The 19,108-nt window shown below is 34.3% G+C and overlaps 1 protein-coding gene across 2 annotated transcripts in view; it reads left to right on the top strand.

Moving 5' to 3' along the window:
- The window catches only part of LOC121409192 (E3 ubiquitin-protein ligase TRIM37-like), a 29,061-nt gene extending 15,010 nt beyond the window's left edge, over positions 1 to 14,051 (top strand). The window contains exons 5-23 of one of the 2 annotated variants that reach the window (XM_041601042.1): positions 267 to 354; positions 939 to 1,061; positions 1,364 to 1,487; positions 1,846 to 2,038; positions 2,420 to 2,470; positions 2,769 to 2,850; positions 3,406 to 3,482; positions 4,348 to 4,528; positions 5,333 to 5,440; positions 6,150 to 6,204; positions 7,323 to 7,408; positions 8,557 to 8,747; positions 9,104 to 9,642; positions 10,498 to 10,713; positions 11,143 to 11,256; positions 11,737 to 11,896; positions 12,576 to 12,640; positions 12,932 to 13,072; positions 13,653 to 14,051. In XM_041601042.1, coding sequence (XP_041456976.1) covers positions 267 to 354; positions 939 to 1,061; positions 1,364 to 1,487; positions 1,846 to 2,038; positions 2,420 to 2,470; positions 2,769 to 2,850; positions 3,406 to 3,482; positions 4,348 to 4,528; positions 5,333 to 5,440; positions 6,150 to 6,204; positions 7,323 to 7,408; positions 8,557 to 8,747; positions 9,104 to 9,642; positions 10,498 to 10,713; positions 11,143 to 11,256; positions 11,737 to 11,896; positions 12,576 to 12,640; positions 12,932 to 13,072; positions 13,653 to 13,726 — 2,668 coding nt within the window. In that variant the 3' untranslated portion in view covers positions 13,727 to 14,051. The remainder of the gene's footprint in view (positions 1 to 266; positions 355 to 938; positions 1,062 to 1,363; positions 1,488 to 1,845; positions 2,039 to 2,419; positions 2,471 to 2,768; positions 2,851 to 3,405; positions 3,483 to 4,347; positions 4,529 to 5,332; positions 5,441 to 6,149; positions 6,205 to 7,322; positions 7,409 to 8,556; positions 8,748 to 9,103; positions 9,643 to 10,497; positions 10,714 to 11,142; positions 11,257 to 11,736; positions 11,897 to 12,575; positions 12,641 to 12,931; positions 13,073 to 13,652) is intronic. The other variant, XM_041601043.1, reaches the window with a different exon arrangement.
- The last annotated feature ends 5,057 nt before the right edge of the window (positions 14,052 to 19,108 follow it).

Below are 19,108 nucleotides of genomic sequence, written 5' to 3'. Positions count from 1 at the left end.
GTGAATTATATCATTTTTTGTATGTTATGTTAAAATCTGTCACAAAATTTGATTTTTGTAATAAAAAATGTTAGAATTTTTGCCCGCTCACTATGGTTGCTCAAAACTTTTTGTGAATTTTGCCTGATACCCCATATCCTGTCCCTTCAAAATTTTTGCCTCATTATGTATACCGGCAAGGTTGGCCCTGTGTTATGTATGATCATTTGAGAAATTGTGTTAATTATGCTAGCTTTTCTAACTTGTATTTTCTTCTATTTTGTCAGATGTGAAATGCATAATGAGAAGTTGAGTGTATACTGCTGGACCTGTCATAAATGCATCTGTCACCAGTGTGCCTTGTGGGGTGGAATGGTAATGCTCATATTAAATATTGATTTCATGTTTGACCCTTCTTTACATACTATGCAATGAGCAAGCTGATGATGTTATCTTCCTACATATTCTTTTATTATTAAAAGATAGAACTAAAGAACGTAAAACCAAAATTTACTACTAATTTAAAATGTAAGATCATTATTGCTGAAACTTTTTGTTTGATGGTTTTCCATATGTCCGAAAATTTATGAGATAATGATTATTTCATATGATAAAATAAGAGAAAATGGAAAGTGGTGATATGACGTTGATCCTCCATCTGAGATGATGATTTGACACTGGGAACTAATTAAATGAAACTTGCATTCACACAGGATTGTATACCAATGTCAGTTCATTAATATATATAAAGCGATGTCACTGTAGTAAAGTTTATTATTCATTTTGCGTTGTTTTTTGTCGAATGAGATCAATGATTTCTTCAAATGAGTCTTATATGAAGTTTTTGCACTACAGTATGGATATGCACTATGACATTTAAGGTAAAATCTGATGTATAATTTAATAGCAGAACGTTGGATGTCTAAGTACTTTTTGAATTATCTCCATGATTGATTTAGCATTCTGGACATACATTCAAGCCACTGGATGAGATATGGGCCCAACATGCCTCACAGATACAGGAAGAACAACTTGCCTTGAGGAGAAGATTAAGAGAATTAATTAGCCTTAACCAAGACATTGTAAGTCATGGTTTGATGATGATGTTGAGGATGATGATGGCAGTGATGATGATGATGATGATGATAATGATGTTGATAATGATAGAAAAATGCTTTTTGAGATATTTGTGTTGAAGATTTTAGTATAGTACTACATGTGACTATAATTTTGACATTGTCTGTTGTCAGTACAGATTCTGTGTCATGATAATATGATTCATAGTTGAATCATTGAGTGATATACATGCAGTTTTCGATTATTTTAAGACCGTACACTGCTCACTATGTGTATAAAGTTATGTTTTTTTTTATTCTTGTTTTAGGATCGTAATGTAGACAGTGTCAGAAGTGCCAAAGATGACAGAGTAAGAGAGATCAGGAACACAGTAGAACTCATGATATCAAGACTGGAAACACAACTCAAGAGTAAACTACTAACTCTCATGGGTATGTGTATAGAGGAGAAAAGTTTTAATTTCTTTTTAAAAAAATCAGCATCTGACAAATCTTATGTTTTTGTTGGAAGTGAAAGTTTATCATTTTTTTTAGTTTAAATGATTTATTAGAAAAAAATGAATTCTACATTTGTGAAGTAGTATTATTTAAGTATTTTTTTATGGTAGAAGATTGTAGGAAAAAAAGAATTCATATCTTAGAAGACGGAGTTCCTCTCTTTCAGGAGTTGGAATTCAAGGACACCACTTGGTCCAAGATTGGGTTGATAGCAAAGATTCAGCAACCAACCTCTTGTCCTTTGTAATTGATGGAGTGCTGCATTCTTTGTTTCATCTATTTTTACATGTAGGTCAGAAGAACTCACTGATGCAGGAAACAGAGCTCCTGGAATCCCTCCTTCACGAAGTGGAGCACCAAGTCAACTCTTGTTCTAAAAGTGAACTGATAGCTAAGAGTGCCGATGTCTTACAGACCTTCACTCAGGTTCATCGTAAACCGATGGCATCGTTTGTCACAGCTCCAGTACCAGCAGACTTCACAAGGTACAGATTATATGTCAAAATGGATCCTTCTCCCTGATGTAGGACACATACAATGATGACTGACTATGTTTGACCCATCACCACATACAGTAGTTGAAAATTTGATTGATCTGATCACCTTTGATCCATCATCCCTGATAACGTTTAATGCTTTCAAGTTTGAGTGGTGATAGAGTCTGACAGTATGTTTTGTCCTAAGAAAATTTCTGATCACCTTAATCTGCCTCAATTGTAGAATCTCAAAAGATTATTATTCTCACACTTGTTTTTTTTTTATTTATCTATTGTTAGTATTAGAGTATCATTAGAGTTAAAGGAGGATGATTTTTTTTTCATTTGCCTGTGCTAATTGATTTGCATAAATGTTTATCTTTTCTGCAGTGAACTTGTGCCAGCATATGATAGTAGCAGATTTGTCCTCACTACTTTCATGTAAGTATTAATTCATGATTGATGCTGTAAATATATTAATATTCCTGATAAGATACGCAAGAACCAATCTTGAGTAAACCTTATTCTAGTGCTTGCTTCTCTCTTTATTATCTTGCAAATATTGTATTCTTTTCATTACTCTGCATAAGAAATCTGGGAAAGGAAAAGTTTAAATCTATAGTTTTAATCAAAGTTTTGTAAATTTCCAGCATTTGTAAATGTGGAATATAAACTAAATTGTGCATTCCTGTGTACTGTATTTGTTTGAAAAATGAATTTGTCTTTGTTATATTGATAGAGCATTACAGCACAAGGCTGATCCAGTATACAGTCCACCTCTCATGGTTGCTGGACTCAGCTGGAGACTCAAAGTTTATCCAGTAAGTATCATGAATGAATTAGTGTAGATCAGTGTGCAGATCTCCCGGCCGTGAACTGTAAGGTTTGAAGATCATATCCAACCAATTTAAAGGGGGGGGTCGATTCATAAAGATGTCGGTAAAGTTTAACGACTGACTAAAAAGCCAGAAATGGGTTTTTTCAATTATTTACAGTTGCATAAGCTGAAGTTGATACAATAAACAAAGCTCAAGACTTGAAGGAAAATTATTAAAAGAGAGAGTGTTGCCACATATGGCAGTAGCATGGCAGTCGTGAATTCCATGGGGGGTCAAATTGGTTAAATATGTTCTTGGTGAAATGAAAATGTTGTGTTACAAAGGAGTTAACAAATGTAATGTAATCATGCAGCAGTAAGGAATTCTGTCTAGGATGTAGAAGTTGTTCATTGGGTAATAATGATATTCTGTGCCTGTCCGTACGCATTGGATACATGAAAAATTTGCTAGAATTAATTTTCATTTTATTAGTATGAAGAAAAAACAGATATAGGCTTATCCTGTTTGGTTATATTCTATGTATATTTTTTTTTATAGGATGGTAATGGTGTGGTAAGAGGAAACTACTTATCTGTCTTTCTTGAACTGTCATCTGGCTTGCCTGAAACATCCAAGTGAGTAATGCTTGAAAAATAGTCAGAAGCTAGGATTCAGGTTTATTCCTGTAACCATGAAACCTGGCTACAATTATCTGTGTCTTTCCAACACTAAGTGCTTTTCAGTTGAAAAATCTTTAACTGGTCAGTATGATACTTTACATGTATATTAATCTTCTGTACATTCTGTAAGTCCCCATGTAGTGTGATGGATCAAATGATGAAAACATTGGAATTTGAATGTTCACGTTGTCTTGGAGAGGTAAATTATCTAAAGGGCTTTACCTGTAAAGATAATTGCACAGAACTCACAAAAATAAAAGATCTAGCCCTAAATCATAAACCTCTATTTTTATGCCACTTGTGCAAAGAAATGCCATTTACAGACCTCATTGTCTAAGTAATATCCATATGATTAAAGACAAGAGAATAGAATTTAAGAAACTGCAAATTTCTGTGGATTTGTAAGTTATCAAGTCACTGTATGAAACTTTTATTCATTGATTACTCTACAGTCAGTGCCATTCATATAGCATGCATATTTTGCTACTGAGATTAATTTTGGAAGTAGTAGTGCATGTAGCTATAAACCCCACCTAGCTTTAGGACCTCTTACCAAAGGGGGTATGTTTGGTTCCTGGAAGGAAAAAGCCTTGAGTGGAAAATAAGAAATATTGAATGTATATAAACAGGAGTTGACAGAATATCATGAGCTGCATTTACCACGACAAAGCATTTGATACGATTATTTTGCAGCTAAGAAACAAGTGCTTTTCCTGAGTTTTTTTTTTGTATGCGTGCCTGCGTGCTCACAAGGAAAGTTTGACAAAATTCAGATTGTGATATGGAGGGTAATGATCTGAAATTATTCCTTGATGAACAGGTATGAATACCGAGTTGAGATGATCCATCAGGCATCACATGATAACAGTAGGAACATTGTACGTGAGTTTGCTTCAGACTTTGAGGTTGGTGAATGCTGGGGGTATAATAGATTCTTCAGATTAGATTTACTGGCTGGTGAAGGATATCTCAAGGATGATACACTCATACTACAATTCCAGGTATGTTGTACAATCCAAGACAGTAGCACCAATTATACAACTCCCAGGAATGTTCTGTAATCTGATTGGTCCAAATTGGATCACATGTTATTTAGCGAATTGCAGTAAGGCATCAAAAATGCACTATCCTGCACTCTGACGTCAGAGTGCAGGAGAGTGCGGGGTCTGGAATTATCTAGAATTTAGATCAAATACAGCATTCAGGGCAAGTCAGTAACATTGGGGAGGGGGGGTTGTATAAAACAAATAATGCATGCATTCTTGTGCATAGAGGACCTAAATAATGGACTCTGTTCTCGACTCACCAAATGGATATAACCTGCGAATCTTGGTGCGGTATATCTATTGGCTCCTCTTGCACATCATTCATTATTTGGCCCTACATGCACGCACTTACGTGCATTATCTGTATACTATAGACACGTTATTATGAATTATGTCATCTGATTGGTTAATAGCTGCTTGGATCCTACCAACTGACTTGATAGACTCTGCTCAGGCTTTGACCATGTTTACACTCTCCCTAGGGTATCCAAGGCTAGGCTCTATGCAAGATGTGTATTAAAAATCTCATTGTTGAATCACCTTGATTGATAGCACAATAATAGTTTTCCCCAAATGTACCCCATGATATCTTATCCATACAAGTCTACTAAAAATAAATTATTAACATACATTCACAAACATAGCATCCACTCTAAGTATTTGACATGATGCTCAGAAGAATTTGGTGTTGACAAAGCACAACATTGAGATGATTAATAATTGGTCAATCTTTGAGTGATGTCTGTAATCATTACACAGGTACGTCCTCCAACATTCTATCAGAAATGTCGAGATCAGCAGTGGTATATCAACCAGCTGGAGACATCACAAAGACAGTCTGTACAACAGATCAGTGACCTCAAAGAGGTAAGGTCAAACATTTTGATTGACAGGTATGGTCAGAAAATTATTTGGATAGTATTACTAATTACATGGATTATTTAAAAGTACTTTGGTATACATAGAATCCTACAAACTTGACCATCTAAAGCATCTAAAAATTATATTTGTTTGCTTGTTTGCTCTTTATCTCACTTCTATAGGCCATTTCACAAATTTGCTGTGCTTTAATTGCTTGCATTTTAGAAATAAACAGGCACAATCTGACATGATTACAGCACATGTTGCATTACACTGCATGTGTGATATTTTTTCATTCTGCTTGTGTACAAATTATCATAGTGCTGTCTCTGACTTTCAAGTTCAAAATTGCGGAGGAAAAAATGAATTGTTTACAAAGTGACTGCAGTTTGAGTTATTATTTATTTTCACTTTCATTAGCTGAAATTAAATAATTTTAGTATGATTATGCTTCAAAAATAAATTTGGCCAAAAAAAAGAAAAGAAAACATAAGGTTGAAAAACAGAGAAATACATGAGAAACTTGTAAAGTGATAAAATACAATTAGTTGTTTTTTCAAACCCTTATTTTTTCAAACAAAATAGTTATGAATGCTACAAAGAATATTGACACCATTTTTGGGGGGAGGGGGAGGGGGGTGTTACATGTATTAGATGAAATTCATGAGCATGAATTTTGCTAAGTTTTTTTTTTGTTTTGTTTTTGTCACTGTAGAGACTTGCCATTGAGTTATCAAGAACACAGGGCAGTGCTGAACGGTCATCACCAGGTAAGAATAATACATGTATTTTGAAATAAAATGATAAATGTCATGAAAATTTTATCTTCCTATCATTCAACCACTAGATTATTCCTTTGATTCAATTGATTACAATAGACTATACAAAATGAGGGGCTTCTTGCTCTACCAATAGCATAGTCAAACATCTTTATATGTGTTAATATGGAATCATGTTAGTAGTAAATCCAAACTTTTAAATCTTGATTTTGTCCCCATGAACAGTGGTGTCCAGATTAGTCCCATGCTCACAGCAGCCACCCTGATTCAGTTCATCCTCATTTCAACCCAACATATCTGCTTGTTTGTTTTGTTTTGGGTTTTTTTTTGTCCCCCATCTCCTTTTGGTCTCCTACACCTGGAACTGAACACCATTAACCCTGTAAATAATGTGGCTATTTCGGTGGTATTGTAGTTATTTCGGGAGGGAGGTGGGAGTGGACACATTCTCTACAACACAAAGTACAAGTCCAGTGAAGATAATATTTTTCTGAATTGATTATTATTATGAATAAAAAATCAAATTGAAAAAAAAAGGAAAGATAAATTATTTGCTTATTAGACAACCATTTTCACTTATTTCATTCTTTTTCACAGCTGTCTTTATAATGTTATTTTTTACAAGGAGAAGTTGCAAAAGTCACATTTTCCTTATGACTTGCATTGCTTCTAGAATTTCTTATATTTTTTTTTCTTCTGCTTTTTTTTAATGAAAATCATTATAGACTATTTTTCAACTAAATTTAAACCTAAATTAATCAAGTAGACCGATTAGAATGTGTGTGTGGAGATGCTGTTCTTCTTTCTATACAAAAATTGTGTAAGACTTCACAGAAAAAAGTCATAGAATTATGTGTGACTCCTGTAAAACATGCACATTATCTCTCATCCCATTTGGTAAATTATATAGACCATAAAAATACAACATTGTCGAGATCTGATCAAGGTTAATACTGAAACTAATGTTGTATTCACATGCCCTATATACATTAGAATAATACTTCTTCCCTTCGAGATGTTTTCATCTAATTTCTCCTTACAGGTCTAATTGCTTACACACGATGATAAAATTTGTGAATATTTGAATGTTTTTTCTTTCTTTCTGTCAGATACTGATCGTGATGGTGTTCAAGTTAAGTCATGTTTACAGGGTCGTGAGCAAGCTGACTTGTGTAGGGACAATAATGATACACAGGTGACTAACATGATCATTTGTTGAATATTATGATGAATATTATGATGAATATGGTGATGATTGCTATGATGATGATGACAATTGTGATGATGACAATGATGATGATGATGATGACAATGTTGATGATGACAATGTTGATGATGACAATGATGATGATGATGACAATGTTGATGATGACAATGTTGATGATGACAATGTTGATGATGACAATGATGATGATGATGATGACAATGTTGATGACAATGTTGATGACGACGATGATGTTGGATATGATAATGAATATGCTGATGATTGTTGTGATGATGATGTTGATGATGATGATGACAATGTTGATGACGACGATGATGTTGGATATGATAATGAATATGCTGATGATTGTTGTGATGAATATGGTGATGATGATGATGGTTGTAATGATAACGTTAAAGTTATGAAGTGTGTTTATCTGATATTCTTAATCTATTTGCTTCTTTCTGGGAATCTCAGAACACATGTTCTTATTATATGGTTAGGGTTTTTAATGGGGCTTTATTTCAGGATAATATGAGGACTATGGTTAGGTTTGAAGTCCGGTTCTAAGTTTGGCATAATGTGTAGATTTTCCATCAGAGCAATCGTCACTGGAAGAATTGGCTAGTAACAGTTTTATCCCCTAGCTAACTAACTACTAGCTAAATCACACTCCTCTACTTTATATTCACTTGTCACCTTGAATTAATAGCAATTCTTCATATTATTGATAGGGATTTCTCAGAAATTACAAGAATTTTTCAATTGCTTTCATTTAATGGTTTGATTATCCAGTATGAAAATGATTTATTGGTCTAAATACTAAAGTGGCATTAATGTTTGAGTTTACTTTTCAGAGTATCAGAGGTTTTTTTTTATTTTTTTATTAAAGCCAAATAGTATTTCCTTTTTAATTTTTTTATTACAGGAGGGCAACAAATCAGATTTTCTGCCTGCAGAAGAAAGAGCTTGCAAAAAATAAAATCCCAATTAGAAGCACATGCTTTGGCGTGGTGCTTGATTTTTTTAGTTACCTTGAAATGCAACTTTCTGCAATGGTTTCCTGATAATATATGTTTCTAAGTATTTTTTTAAGAACATAAAATGACTGGACAAACTTTGTAATCATTACTTTGCAGGAGAGTGATGGCTCGAGTGTGACAATATCTTCCCCCTCCTCGTCTGAAGATGATGATGAAGAGGAGGAGGACGAAGAAGAAGATGAAGATGATGATGCTGGTGCATCCGTCATGGTGGTTGATGAGGGAGAGCAGGGTGATCTGGAGAGTGGTCCTCTTAATGAGGAGAATGATATTGATGAAGAGACCATGTAAGTTTTTTCTCTCTATGTTTGATGTGCCCTGTGTTAAATTTTAATTATGTCTGTGGCATGTTTTTGCAAGATAAGAAAGGTTACATTGAACCACTATAAGTGTACATGTACTTGATTACATGAGCATACAGAACTTGCTATAATGAAGCATATTTTTGGTATATGATTTCATATCATTCAACCTAACTCTGTGTGCTTCTCACATAAGGCTACATGTACTTTGATTGAAATGTGAGGAAAGGGATTTAATACCAATTAATAAATCAAACACATTGATTACAATATCATTGCAATACATGAAAGGGATTTTTTTAAACATGTGTGTATTATGATGTATTTTCATATATTCCCAGGTCTGGTGAAAATGATGTTGAACATTCCCGCATATGGGATCTTGAGGAAGGTCCTCTAGATGTGTCACTTGATACATCCCTCAATGCAGTTACCATGGATACAGCTCATTCCTCTACATCTACCACCTTTACATCATCATCTATGACCCAACCAGCAAGATCTGGTAAGGATACCACACCCTCAATATCACCATCATCATCATCCTCTTCATCATCGTCATCATCTAAACAGACTAATTTAAGCACACTCTCATCCTCCACCACCACCACCACGGCAACAGCATCATCAGCATCTGGTGGAACGGCAGGAGGGGCCTCAGGGGCTGGAGCCACGCCTCGTTCACATCATCACCCACACCGCCCACACCATCACCACCATCATCATCACCAGCAAGCATCTCATCATCACCAAGGCGAAGGAGCATCAGTGATGCGGAATCTAAGAGAGGAAGACATCATGCTGATGCAGCTTCTTGAGATGACAAGAGCTGGAGATAGTGTTCTTGGTTTCATGCCCAAGCCTCCGTATCGGTCTAGAGGTGATAACTCATTCCTCACGTATGGGATGTCATGAAGCTGGTCTTAAGTTTAAACATATCAGTGAAATTTCAGCTCCATTGAATTTGAGCTATTTACGTTGTGCAAATTAGTAACTTTTGGCATGTTAAGAGTTTAAGTTATTAATATGTTTTAGAGCTAATTGAAGAATGTAAGGTCATAGGTTTTCTAAATCACAGTTAATGCACAGTTTGATATTTGATTTGGTTTAATACAAATGATCTGAGAATCCCAATGGCTGCTAGTGTTTTATCTTGATCCTGAATTAATAAACCCAACAACTTAAGAATAGCTTCAAAGGCATCCACATACATGTTAAATCATTCATTTTCATTATTTGTATGTCATGTGCACGGGATATGTATGTCATTTTTTTATTATTGATTTCAGTGTGATGTTTTTTGTATTTCTCTGTGATATTCATGTATTTGTATCAATATCTCATAACCCTGTAAAATAACTTGTGTTAGATATATTTTAATACAGTTTGTCATAATATTTAGTCACATCTTTGAGTAATAGGGTTACTTGGTCTTCTTATGGTGTTCATTAATTTATTGTTCATACTTTATTACATCAGATACAATATTTTAGATTTCAATCCCCCCCAAGAAAAAAAAATCAATCTCATTTATTCTTTTATGCTTGTGCTTCAGAATCCCTTTTAAAGGAATCTTTCAAAAGATGTCCCTTATGTGCTTAGATTGAGACTATGTTATGGTCTTTATATAGTGCTTTTATTATTGTTCATATATGTACACTGGTATGAATAGATTTCCATGCACTTAACATACATAAACATATATGTCAACATAATGTATCACTCTCAACAACAGTCCATGCCAAGTCCAGCAAGGACAAACGTGAGCGGGAGAAGCGAGGGCGTCCTCTATCAGCAGACTCTATCTTACGTCGTATCCAGACACGCATGCTTGACATGGGTCTTACAACGTTAGATGTAGCATCATCATCATCAGGGCAGGAGCCGGGTGAGGTTGGTGAGGAGGCAGTAGCAGGGGCGGTTGGAGGCTCAAGATCAGACACTGCACTGGGTGAGTTCTCTTTGAAATCAATCATTTCATCGGAAGTCATCAATCCTCATCAAGATTGAAAGCAAAAGCTTCCAAACATTAGTGAATGAAAGATCATCATTGAAAATGAATACAATATTTGTGATGTTTATTTTTAAAAGTAGAAACAAATTATCTTTTGTAATGTGGAGACATCATTGAGATAGGGTAGATACATATATTAATGCCTGTTGTTTAAATCACCCTAGTGAATGATTAAATGAATGAAATTAGAATCATGATTGATTAGATGGAAGGATTAATTGACAAATTAAGTAGATAAGTAGGAAGTGAGTTCTGCGAATAGAAATTATACCTTTGTCTCAGAAGTTCTAATTCCATTGCCTGGAAAGCTGGATGCTTATTGTCAATATCATGCATCATTGTGATTTATGTATGGTTGTCATGCAGGTTTTCCTTGTTTCTGGAAGCCAAAAACCAAACCAGTACCTAGTATCTCTCTTCAGCTCTCCACTGAAGTCAGTAGCCAAGGAGAGAAGAAGGTAGACAGAGCAGTAGATAATGGTAAGTTTATTCCAATCTTTAAAAAAAGAAATGGATGATAGATTTTGATGAATTGAAGTTATAAGGGAATAATATTTTTATGGAAAAAAGATAATAAAATGCCCAGAATGCGTCTGTGAACATATAATTATTAGAAATAAGCAGCTTACAATTAAGTCAATCCTGTTATGTAGCTGATTAAACACTGATGGGCAACTTGGGTGAGCTATATCACCTTTGTTTGAACTATTAATATTTAATTTCTTCAAGAACTGTTATATGGTGAGGGGTCCTGTTTTGTATTATGTTTGTCCAAATTGTGTTATGTAATTGCATCATTTCCTCCACATTCATTTGAAGCATACTTTGATTTTTAAATAGTAATCCTTTGTTATCAATTTTCATTTCTTTCAATTTCAACAAAGTCTTTGAAGGGAATTCAGCCTAAGCTTTTCTGCTTGTTCATTAGAAGAATGTATTTTTCATTTTTTTTTTGGTTAGAATCCCCTAGCCAAGTGGAAAATGGCAGTGAAGACTCAAACACAGCTTCAGCATCATTCATTGTAGAAGATGGTCAACTGGTTGACCTTTCAACATGCACAAGTGACCTTCAATCTGCCTTAGATGACCTCAGTACTGCTAGACTCATGGCAAGAATCAGGTAGCAATTCTCCTTCATTTAGTTCTTTAAGTCTACGCAATATTGTTTTGGGGGAAATGTAGGGCACTTATTATAATCTTTATCATTATTTTCACCAGTACCTGGGAGCCAAAAAGTGATAAGTCATAAAATTTTGCGGCGTTTTGTTTTTGCGTTTCTGAAATATGCGCAAAGCATTGAGGGGGCCACCATGCCCTCCCCCATTCCTTTTAGTGTTTAGCTTACAAAATAGCCCAGATAAATTACTTTGTTGTAGATAACTATAGCTAGTTTCTGTTTTAATAGATTCTGAGAATTTATAGTGTTGTGACATTCCCATAAGAAATGTACTGAGATGTCTTGTGAGAGATGCTAATAGTTAAAGTAAAAAATCATTTCCAAGTGTGCTTCTTTTTAATTATTTACTTTGTGTTACTTATAGCATAAAATGTTTGTTCAGAAGAAATTCTGAAGGTTTTTTATTAATTCAATGTTTAACTGAATTTATAAAGTTGACCTGGTGGGTGTTTCATAAAGCCGTTCGTAAGATGAGAACGACGGGTGATCCTTTCTTTTGGTAAGTGGTATACACCATAGGCGATGGTTTAGCGCGTAAGAAAGGTTAACCAGTCGTTCTTTAAGTCGCTCTTAACTTACGAACAACTTCATGAAACGGCCACCTGTATTTCATTTTCTGCAGTGCTCTGAATAACCAATTAGAAACAAGGAATGATAAAAACTCAAATACTACAGCACAGCCAGACAGTGAGTATCCATTTTGATTTTTTTTCATTTCCCTAAAATCAAGACTACCATTGTCAATATTTTTTCTGTAAAAGTTATCCACCCCCCACTTGTAACCAATAATGAATGAAAACTTTGATTTGATGAAATTAATTTATTTTCTTGTATACATGTAGTGTAATTTTATCAATACGGGGAGTAGAAACAGGTGTTTACTAATTTTATTTTATGTCAATTTAGGCAAGAAACTAGGAACAAGCAAGAAAGCCTGTTTTTAAGACACTTAATTTAGAAAAGAAATTCTTATTTCAGATGAGAGTGAGTCAAGTGGAGGTATTGCAGCAGTGAGTAGCAATGCAGAACCATGCCAGAGAGAAGAAGCATCATCCATCACATTCACCCGTAAGAAGGCCACAACCAGTACAAGGAGTAGTCATACTACTGAATCAACAGGTACATATTATCACAGGGGCCTTAAAGATGATGATAATGGTGATGGGGAGGAGGATAATGAAAATGGGTGTGATGATGGCGATGATGATGATGATGATAATGATGATGATGATGGTGATGGTGATGATGATGATGAAAATGAGTTTGATGATGATGTTGGTGATGATGATGATAATGATGAAAATGAGTGTGATGATGATGATGGTGATGGTGGTGGTGATGGTGGTGGTGATGATGATAATGAAAATGAGTGTGATGATGATGATGGTGGTGGTGGTGGTGGTGGTGATGAGGAGGATGATAATGAAAATTGATGTGATGATGATGATAAAGATGATGGTGAGTAGTGAAATAATAAATTGTTTTCAGGGCTAATAATATAATGATCATGAAAGAAATGGTATTGTTGTGAAGGTTCTTTCTGTGATTGTGAGGACGTGGTAGCGTCCGTGCATGATGGTGCTGGTGATGGTGATGCCAACTTTGAAATAACAATGATTAATACATTATTTTTGTACATTTTAACTTGTGGAATCAAAACTGAATAATAATGAGGATCCTCTTTCTATTTCTTCGTTAGGTATCAGTACTGACTCTAGCCCAAGAGCTCTCGAAGACAAGCCAAAAGAAACCAACAAATCCACAGCCTGCTAAGAATTCATTCTTTTCTTTCATGAGAGACTGTTGTGATAGGAATCTCTTTAATTCCTCATCATCCTAGAGAATCATTTGATGATATTCTCCTGTGTGTGGAAGTTGAAAAGTGATATGAAATGTGGTACCCATGAGGAACCTTCACCTACATGTGGTGTTACTAATTGTGTATGTGTAAGTAAAATACAACACCAGTCCTTTTGCCCTACTCTTAATAAAAGTCAAGTATTAAAGCCTCCACCTCATTCATCATAATGATGATAATAGGCATTTATATAGCGCCATCTATCTAGAAATAATCTATTCTGAGGTGCATTGTTTATTATTATTATTACTCCGGCTTTAGCTCGAGCTGCCTTTCAGCGCTCATTGCATTCAAGGAATTCATTCTGCCGGGTACCCATTCACCTCACCTGGGTTGAGTGCAGCACAATGTGGGTGAATTTCTTGCTGAGGGAAATTACGCCATGGCTGGGAATCGAACCCACAACCCTCTGTTTCAAAGTCAGAAGACTAATCCACAACGCTCCACATCATATTTATCAACTACCAGGAACCTTGGCTAGGTCAACTCCCCTATATTTATTTAATAGAAATAACACAGTTTTCTGTAGGATGTTCATCTTTAAAGTGGGACTATCATTGGTTTTGAAAACTAGCCTCAAGTTTGAGTCACTATTCTTATTATTCAGGTGTCTCTTTGATCTCCTACACATATCCAAAGCACCTCAAAACCATGTGATTATCAGTCACATGAATAGTGTGTTGAGATCATGTTATAATTACACACTGGAGCACATCAGAATTGGAAGGCTGCTTTTCTATTGGATGTCAAAGTTTGTATAGCTTTAAAACTTCCCAATCAAGAGTTAGTATGTCAATAGCCTCATTGCTATTGAAGCTTTCAGTTGATATCAAGTTCTATGGATAAAAAAAATGATAACAACTTCATATTGAGAAATAATTCAGGGTATCATGTTCATGTTTATGTCTGATGTTGACATGTGTTGTCAGGGCCCCGTCTTACAAAGAGTTACGATTGATCTAATCAATCGTAACTCTATGGAAATCCATCAGCGTCATAATTTTTTCTGCATGAAATTTGCACAATGTCTTTTGTAAACAAAGAGAAGCACAGTGAATTTTCAAGAAAACAATGAGTGCATACATCATAGCTGGAAAATATTTTGAACAAGCATGCATAATAGATGTTGACATTGCTGGCCGTCCATAGTTGTGATTGATCGAATCAATTTGGAAAACTTTGCAAGACGGGGCCCAGATGTCATTCTGAATCCTGTTTCATAAAACTTGTGATTAATGATAAGTAACAAGCCACTATCATTAAACTTGTGCCATTTGATTTTCCAAAGATTAGTTTTGATTCACAATGAGATTTATGACACAGGACCCAGGTTGCCTTGCTTGTATTTATCTTGGAGGGGGAGTTTGGTATTATACTACTTCATTGATGGCAAAAATTGTACTTACAGGCTCATTAAGAGCATCACTGATATAAAGTAATTCATTTGCTTTTCTTGTAACATGTGGTGATATTCAAGTTCAAGCATATTTCTATTTTTGTAATCCAGCTCATTCATAATGGACATGTATTTGCTCTAAAAACTTGGTCATCGGTGAAGATGAGCCTATATTCACTGGTATGGTTTATTGAAAATATATCAAAATATGGGTTTATCCTGTGTCCTGTCTGAATCCAACTTTTAGTAGAATAGTGTATTTTGGTCCAATTCGGTTTTCACAGTGCAGGAATTTGTATAGTCCTACAATATATGTATAATCTTGCCTTTTGAAAAGTACTTAATACTTCCTGCTTCAGACTCTGTAGACATGTTACATCTGTTATACTAATTACTCAAATGCTATTAGGTGACTTTCAAATGCACAATGATTGCAGGATTTCCATCATGATGTAATTAGTATTACTATGCTACTTTCTGAATGTACTGAGAATGATTTATTTCTTTCATATCCATTTAGTCATGTACATCTATGTTGGTGGATACACCCATTCTTGCAACAGTGTACAATAAAGAAATTTGAGATTTTTAAAGTAATTTAGGGAGAACCTTCCAAGCTTTCTTGTCTTGTTTACTATTTAAGATATTGACATCCCTTAGGATTAAATGATGTGTCACATGGTTTTAATACACAGTGGATTAACATGAAAAGCCAAGGAGACGAGCCAGGTCTACATGTAATCAAGTTTTTTTATTGCAAGTTTGAGAATGAATATTTATGTATCTTTGAGAGTCTAACATTGTATTCTGAATTATTTTCAAGTCATGAAGATGAACCCTACCTTATATATGAATGGTGATGGGACTACGCATTTATCAACGTCATGAAATCTGTTTGATGTATGACTAGATCCAACAAACCAGACATTTGTCACAAGAGAAAGAATGTGCTCATAGGCCCAAATTCACGCTATTTTATTCATGAGTCCACTGTTTGAAGAATGGACTCATGAATAAAAACAGTGGACTCATGAATAAAATAGCGTATCTAACCATGGTAACAGGCGTCTATTTTGCGCACTGTGAAAAAAGCGCGCATCAGAATTTGAATTTTTTATACATGCGCCAGACACGCGCTAAATTAAGCGTAATTTATACAGGAAATCTGCATTAACCATGGACTCGACCGTGGGTTTTCAAAAACACCTTTGTGAATTTGGGCCATACTTTTTAAACACAACACATTCTTTAATTGAGTGCTTAGTTTAATACCAAATATACTTTTTTAATTTTTTTCAATTTGTCAACTCAAATTCATCATAATCAATAATTAAATTGCCTATAAAGGTAAATCTTTTAGGATTAAGAAATCTGTTCGACTGAAGAATGCATAATGTGGCCTAAAAGAAAATCTTTGACTTGGGACAAATATTCAACTTCTGGATGTTGGAATTGATACTTGTATTTCTGAAGTTTCTGGTTTGACTGGGTCACCTAAACAATGTACTTCATTAACTATACCGGTACTTTTTATTTGTTTCATGTATGCCTTGCAGAGTGGCTGCACAGAGGTTCACTGTGTTGACTTCTGCTTTCTTTCCAAATTTCTGTGTTGTAAACATTCAATTTGTATTTATTGTAGTATTTATATCAGTATCAGAAGATATATAGTTGTTGAAATAGTTTGTTTTATGTGTTGCAATTTTTCTTTTTGATAAATTGGAGAATGGTCTCTGCTTCCAATTGAATGTTATAACCCTAATAAGATTCAAAGGATAACTTAAATGTATTGTTTAACTTTGTGAGCAGCCGATTTAAAAAATTCTCAAACCAAGATGAAACATGTGTACAAGTGCATGTATTAGAACTAATAAACCCTGAAAACAACCATTATTGAGAATGAAAAGCTAAAACTATAAGTCAAACCCCGATTTTGTAAATAGGCGTCTTATAGACGCCTAAATAGTACACATAAGTGTATGGGATGAAATGAGGATGGTGTTTTTGGTCACTTTATATTTCAATTTTTGAAGCACTAAATAATTATTTTTGAATGCATTTTTTTCTGGGCTTCATTTTTGTTACATCACAGACACAGGTGACAAGTGTGACCTTCTAGCTCAGATTTTTTAAAAGTCAAACCAATGTTAATCACTTTAAGGGGAACTTCACTCTACTATGATGTTGGTTTTAATTATAGCAGAAAAGGGGAACATATTGAAGATTTGGAAAAAATCCAATATTTTCTGTATATTTTCTTCATTTATTAATATGCCTTTATCATCAGGGTGAACTTCGTCTTAACTATGATCATTTCTAGTGTATGCAATGAAATCATTTGAGTCAGAAAGAAAAATGTGTAGGATTTCATATAATTTGTGACCTGATTTGGCTATTATCTTTCATATCACACCAAATAGCTTTCGTGTCTCCACCTTTATATTTCTCATTTCCTTTAACCAAATTATCAATATTTGCTATATTACATTTCTCTTGAAAGAAACGTACCCCACTCATGTAATTTTGAAAAGGAAGTTCATTCTGACGAAAAGTTTAATGTAAGAATAGCAGAAAATTAAAAGGATTGAAGGTTTGAGTATATTCATTTAGTTTTTGATTTGTGACGTCATGTACGAGCAGCTTTCCGATGTTATGCATTATAAAATAAATTACAATTGCTTTGATGGTTAATGACTTAACAATTTCTTCTTTCAGGAGCTGCTGTGAAATAATGTATCTGTTACACTAAACCCATTTTCATGATTAAGTGACATTTTATTTGATTTTTTAATTCATGATACATGGTGATGAGCTGCTCGCATGACGCCACAAATCAAAATTTAAATTCTAATAACTTTTTCAAAAATCTCCAAGAGTTGACAAAGTGATTTGGTTGATTACAATTTAAAACATTCTTGTTAGTTACCCTTATCAGTTTAGCAAAAAGGTAAACAGCTCCCAGCTCTTTTTATTTTGCCTTTCACTTATGCAATAAGCACAATGTATTCTCAGCTGTACAATAAATATATGGAGAAGGGTGTATTTTTTTCTCTCACATTTGAGATATTTTCAGAGATTGACTAGCATTCGTTCTCTGATATTTTAAGAGGTTAGAAAATGTTTCAATTCAAAATAAAATATCTGCAATATTAAAGCAGCTACATGGCTTGTAATGCATTAGTCATTTTATGTACCATACTTAGAATACTGGTAGATCGATATTGTCGTACATTGGCCTTTGTTCCAATGGCAATTAGTCTCATGAGTTGATAACTGGCATACCTTTATTTGCCCCTCCCCCCCCCGATCTTGGTTGTTGATCATGCAACACAACGAAAATTGGCATGCATGTCACCCATGATGTGATCTCCAAAATTTGATAATTGTACCCAAAATATTTTTTGAAAAATGTTGTGCTAATGCATAAAATCATAATTCGGATGTTAATTTTTAAACATACTGTAGCTCCAAAACAGTTTAATTTTAATCTGGGCACTTTTTAGTTTTGGAATATATTAAAAAAGATCCAATATTTTTTCTGTTTTTTGTAATTACTTGATATTTATGGGGGTTTTTTACTTTTAGTTTTTTTCCAATGGAAATTGTCAGCAACACTATTTCAGTCATAAGTAATATGAAATCAATTGCTTTTAATTAGTAAAGTAAGATTTATGAATTTTGGCAACATATAGACCCTGGCATTCTATGATTTTTAAGAAAGATAACCTAATTATAACTTAATGCTATTTGATGTCCACATTAGCAAGGGGTTTCAAATAAGATGGGGTAAAAAGAATTACCAGATGAAGAGGAGAATATGAAGAAAGAGAGGGAGAGAACGGTGAAAGATTGATTTCAGACAAAATTCCATACAGAAAACATCAATTTTTTTTCAACTGGA

Source organism: Lytechinus variegatus, chromosome 2 (genome assembly GCF_018143015.1).
Source record: "Lytechinus variegatus isolate NC3 chromosome 2, Lvar_3.0, whole genome shotgun sequence".
Taxonomy (NCBI): Eukaryota; Metazoa; Echinodermata; class Echinoidea; order Temnopleuroida; family Toxopneustidae; genus Lytechinus; species Lytechinus variegatus.
This window is presented reverse-complemented; position numbering and strand designations above follow the sequence as displayed.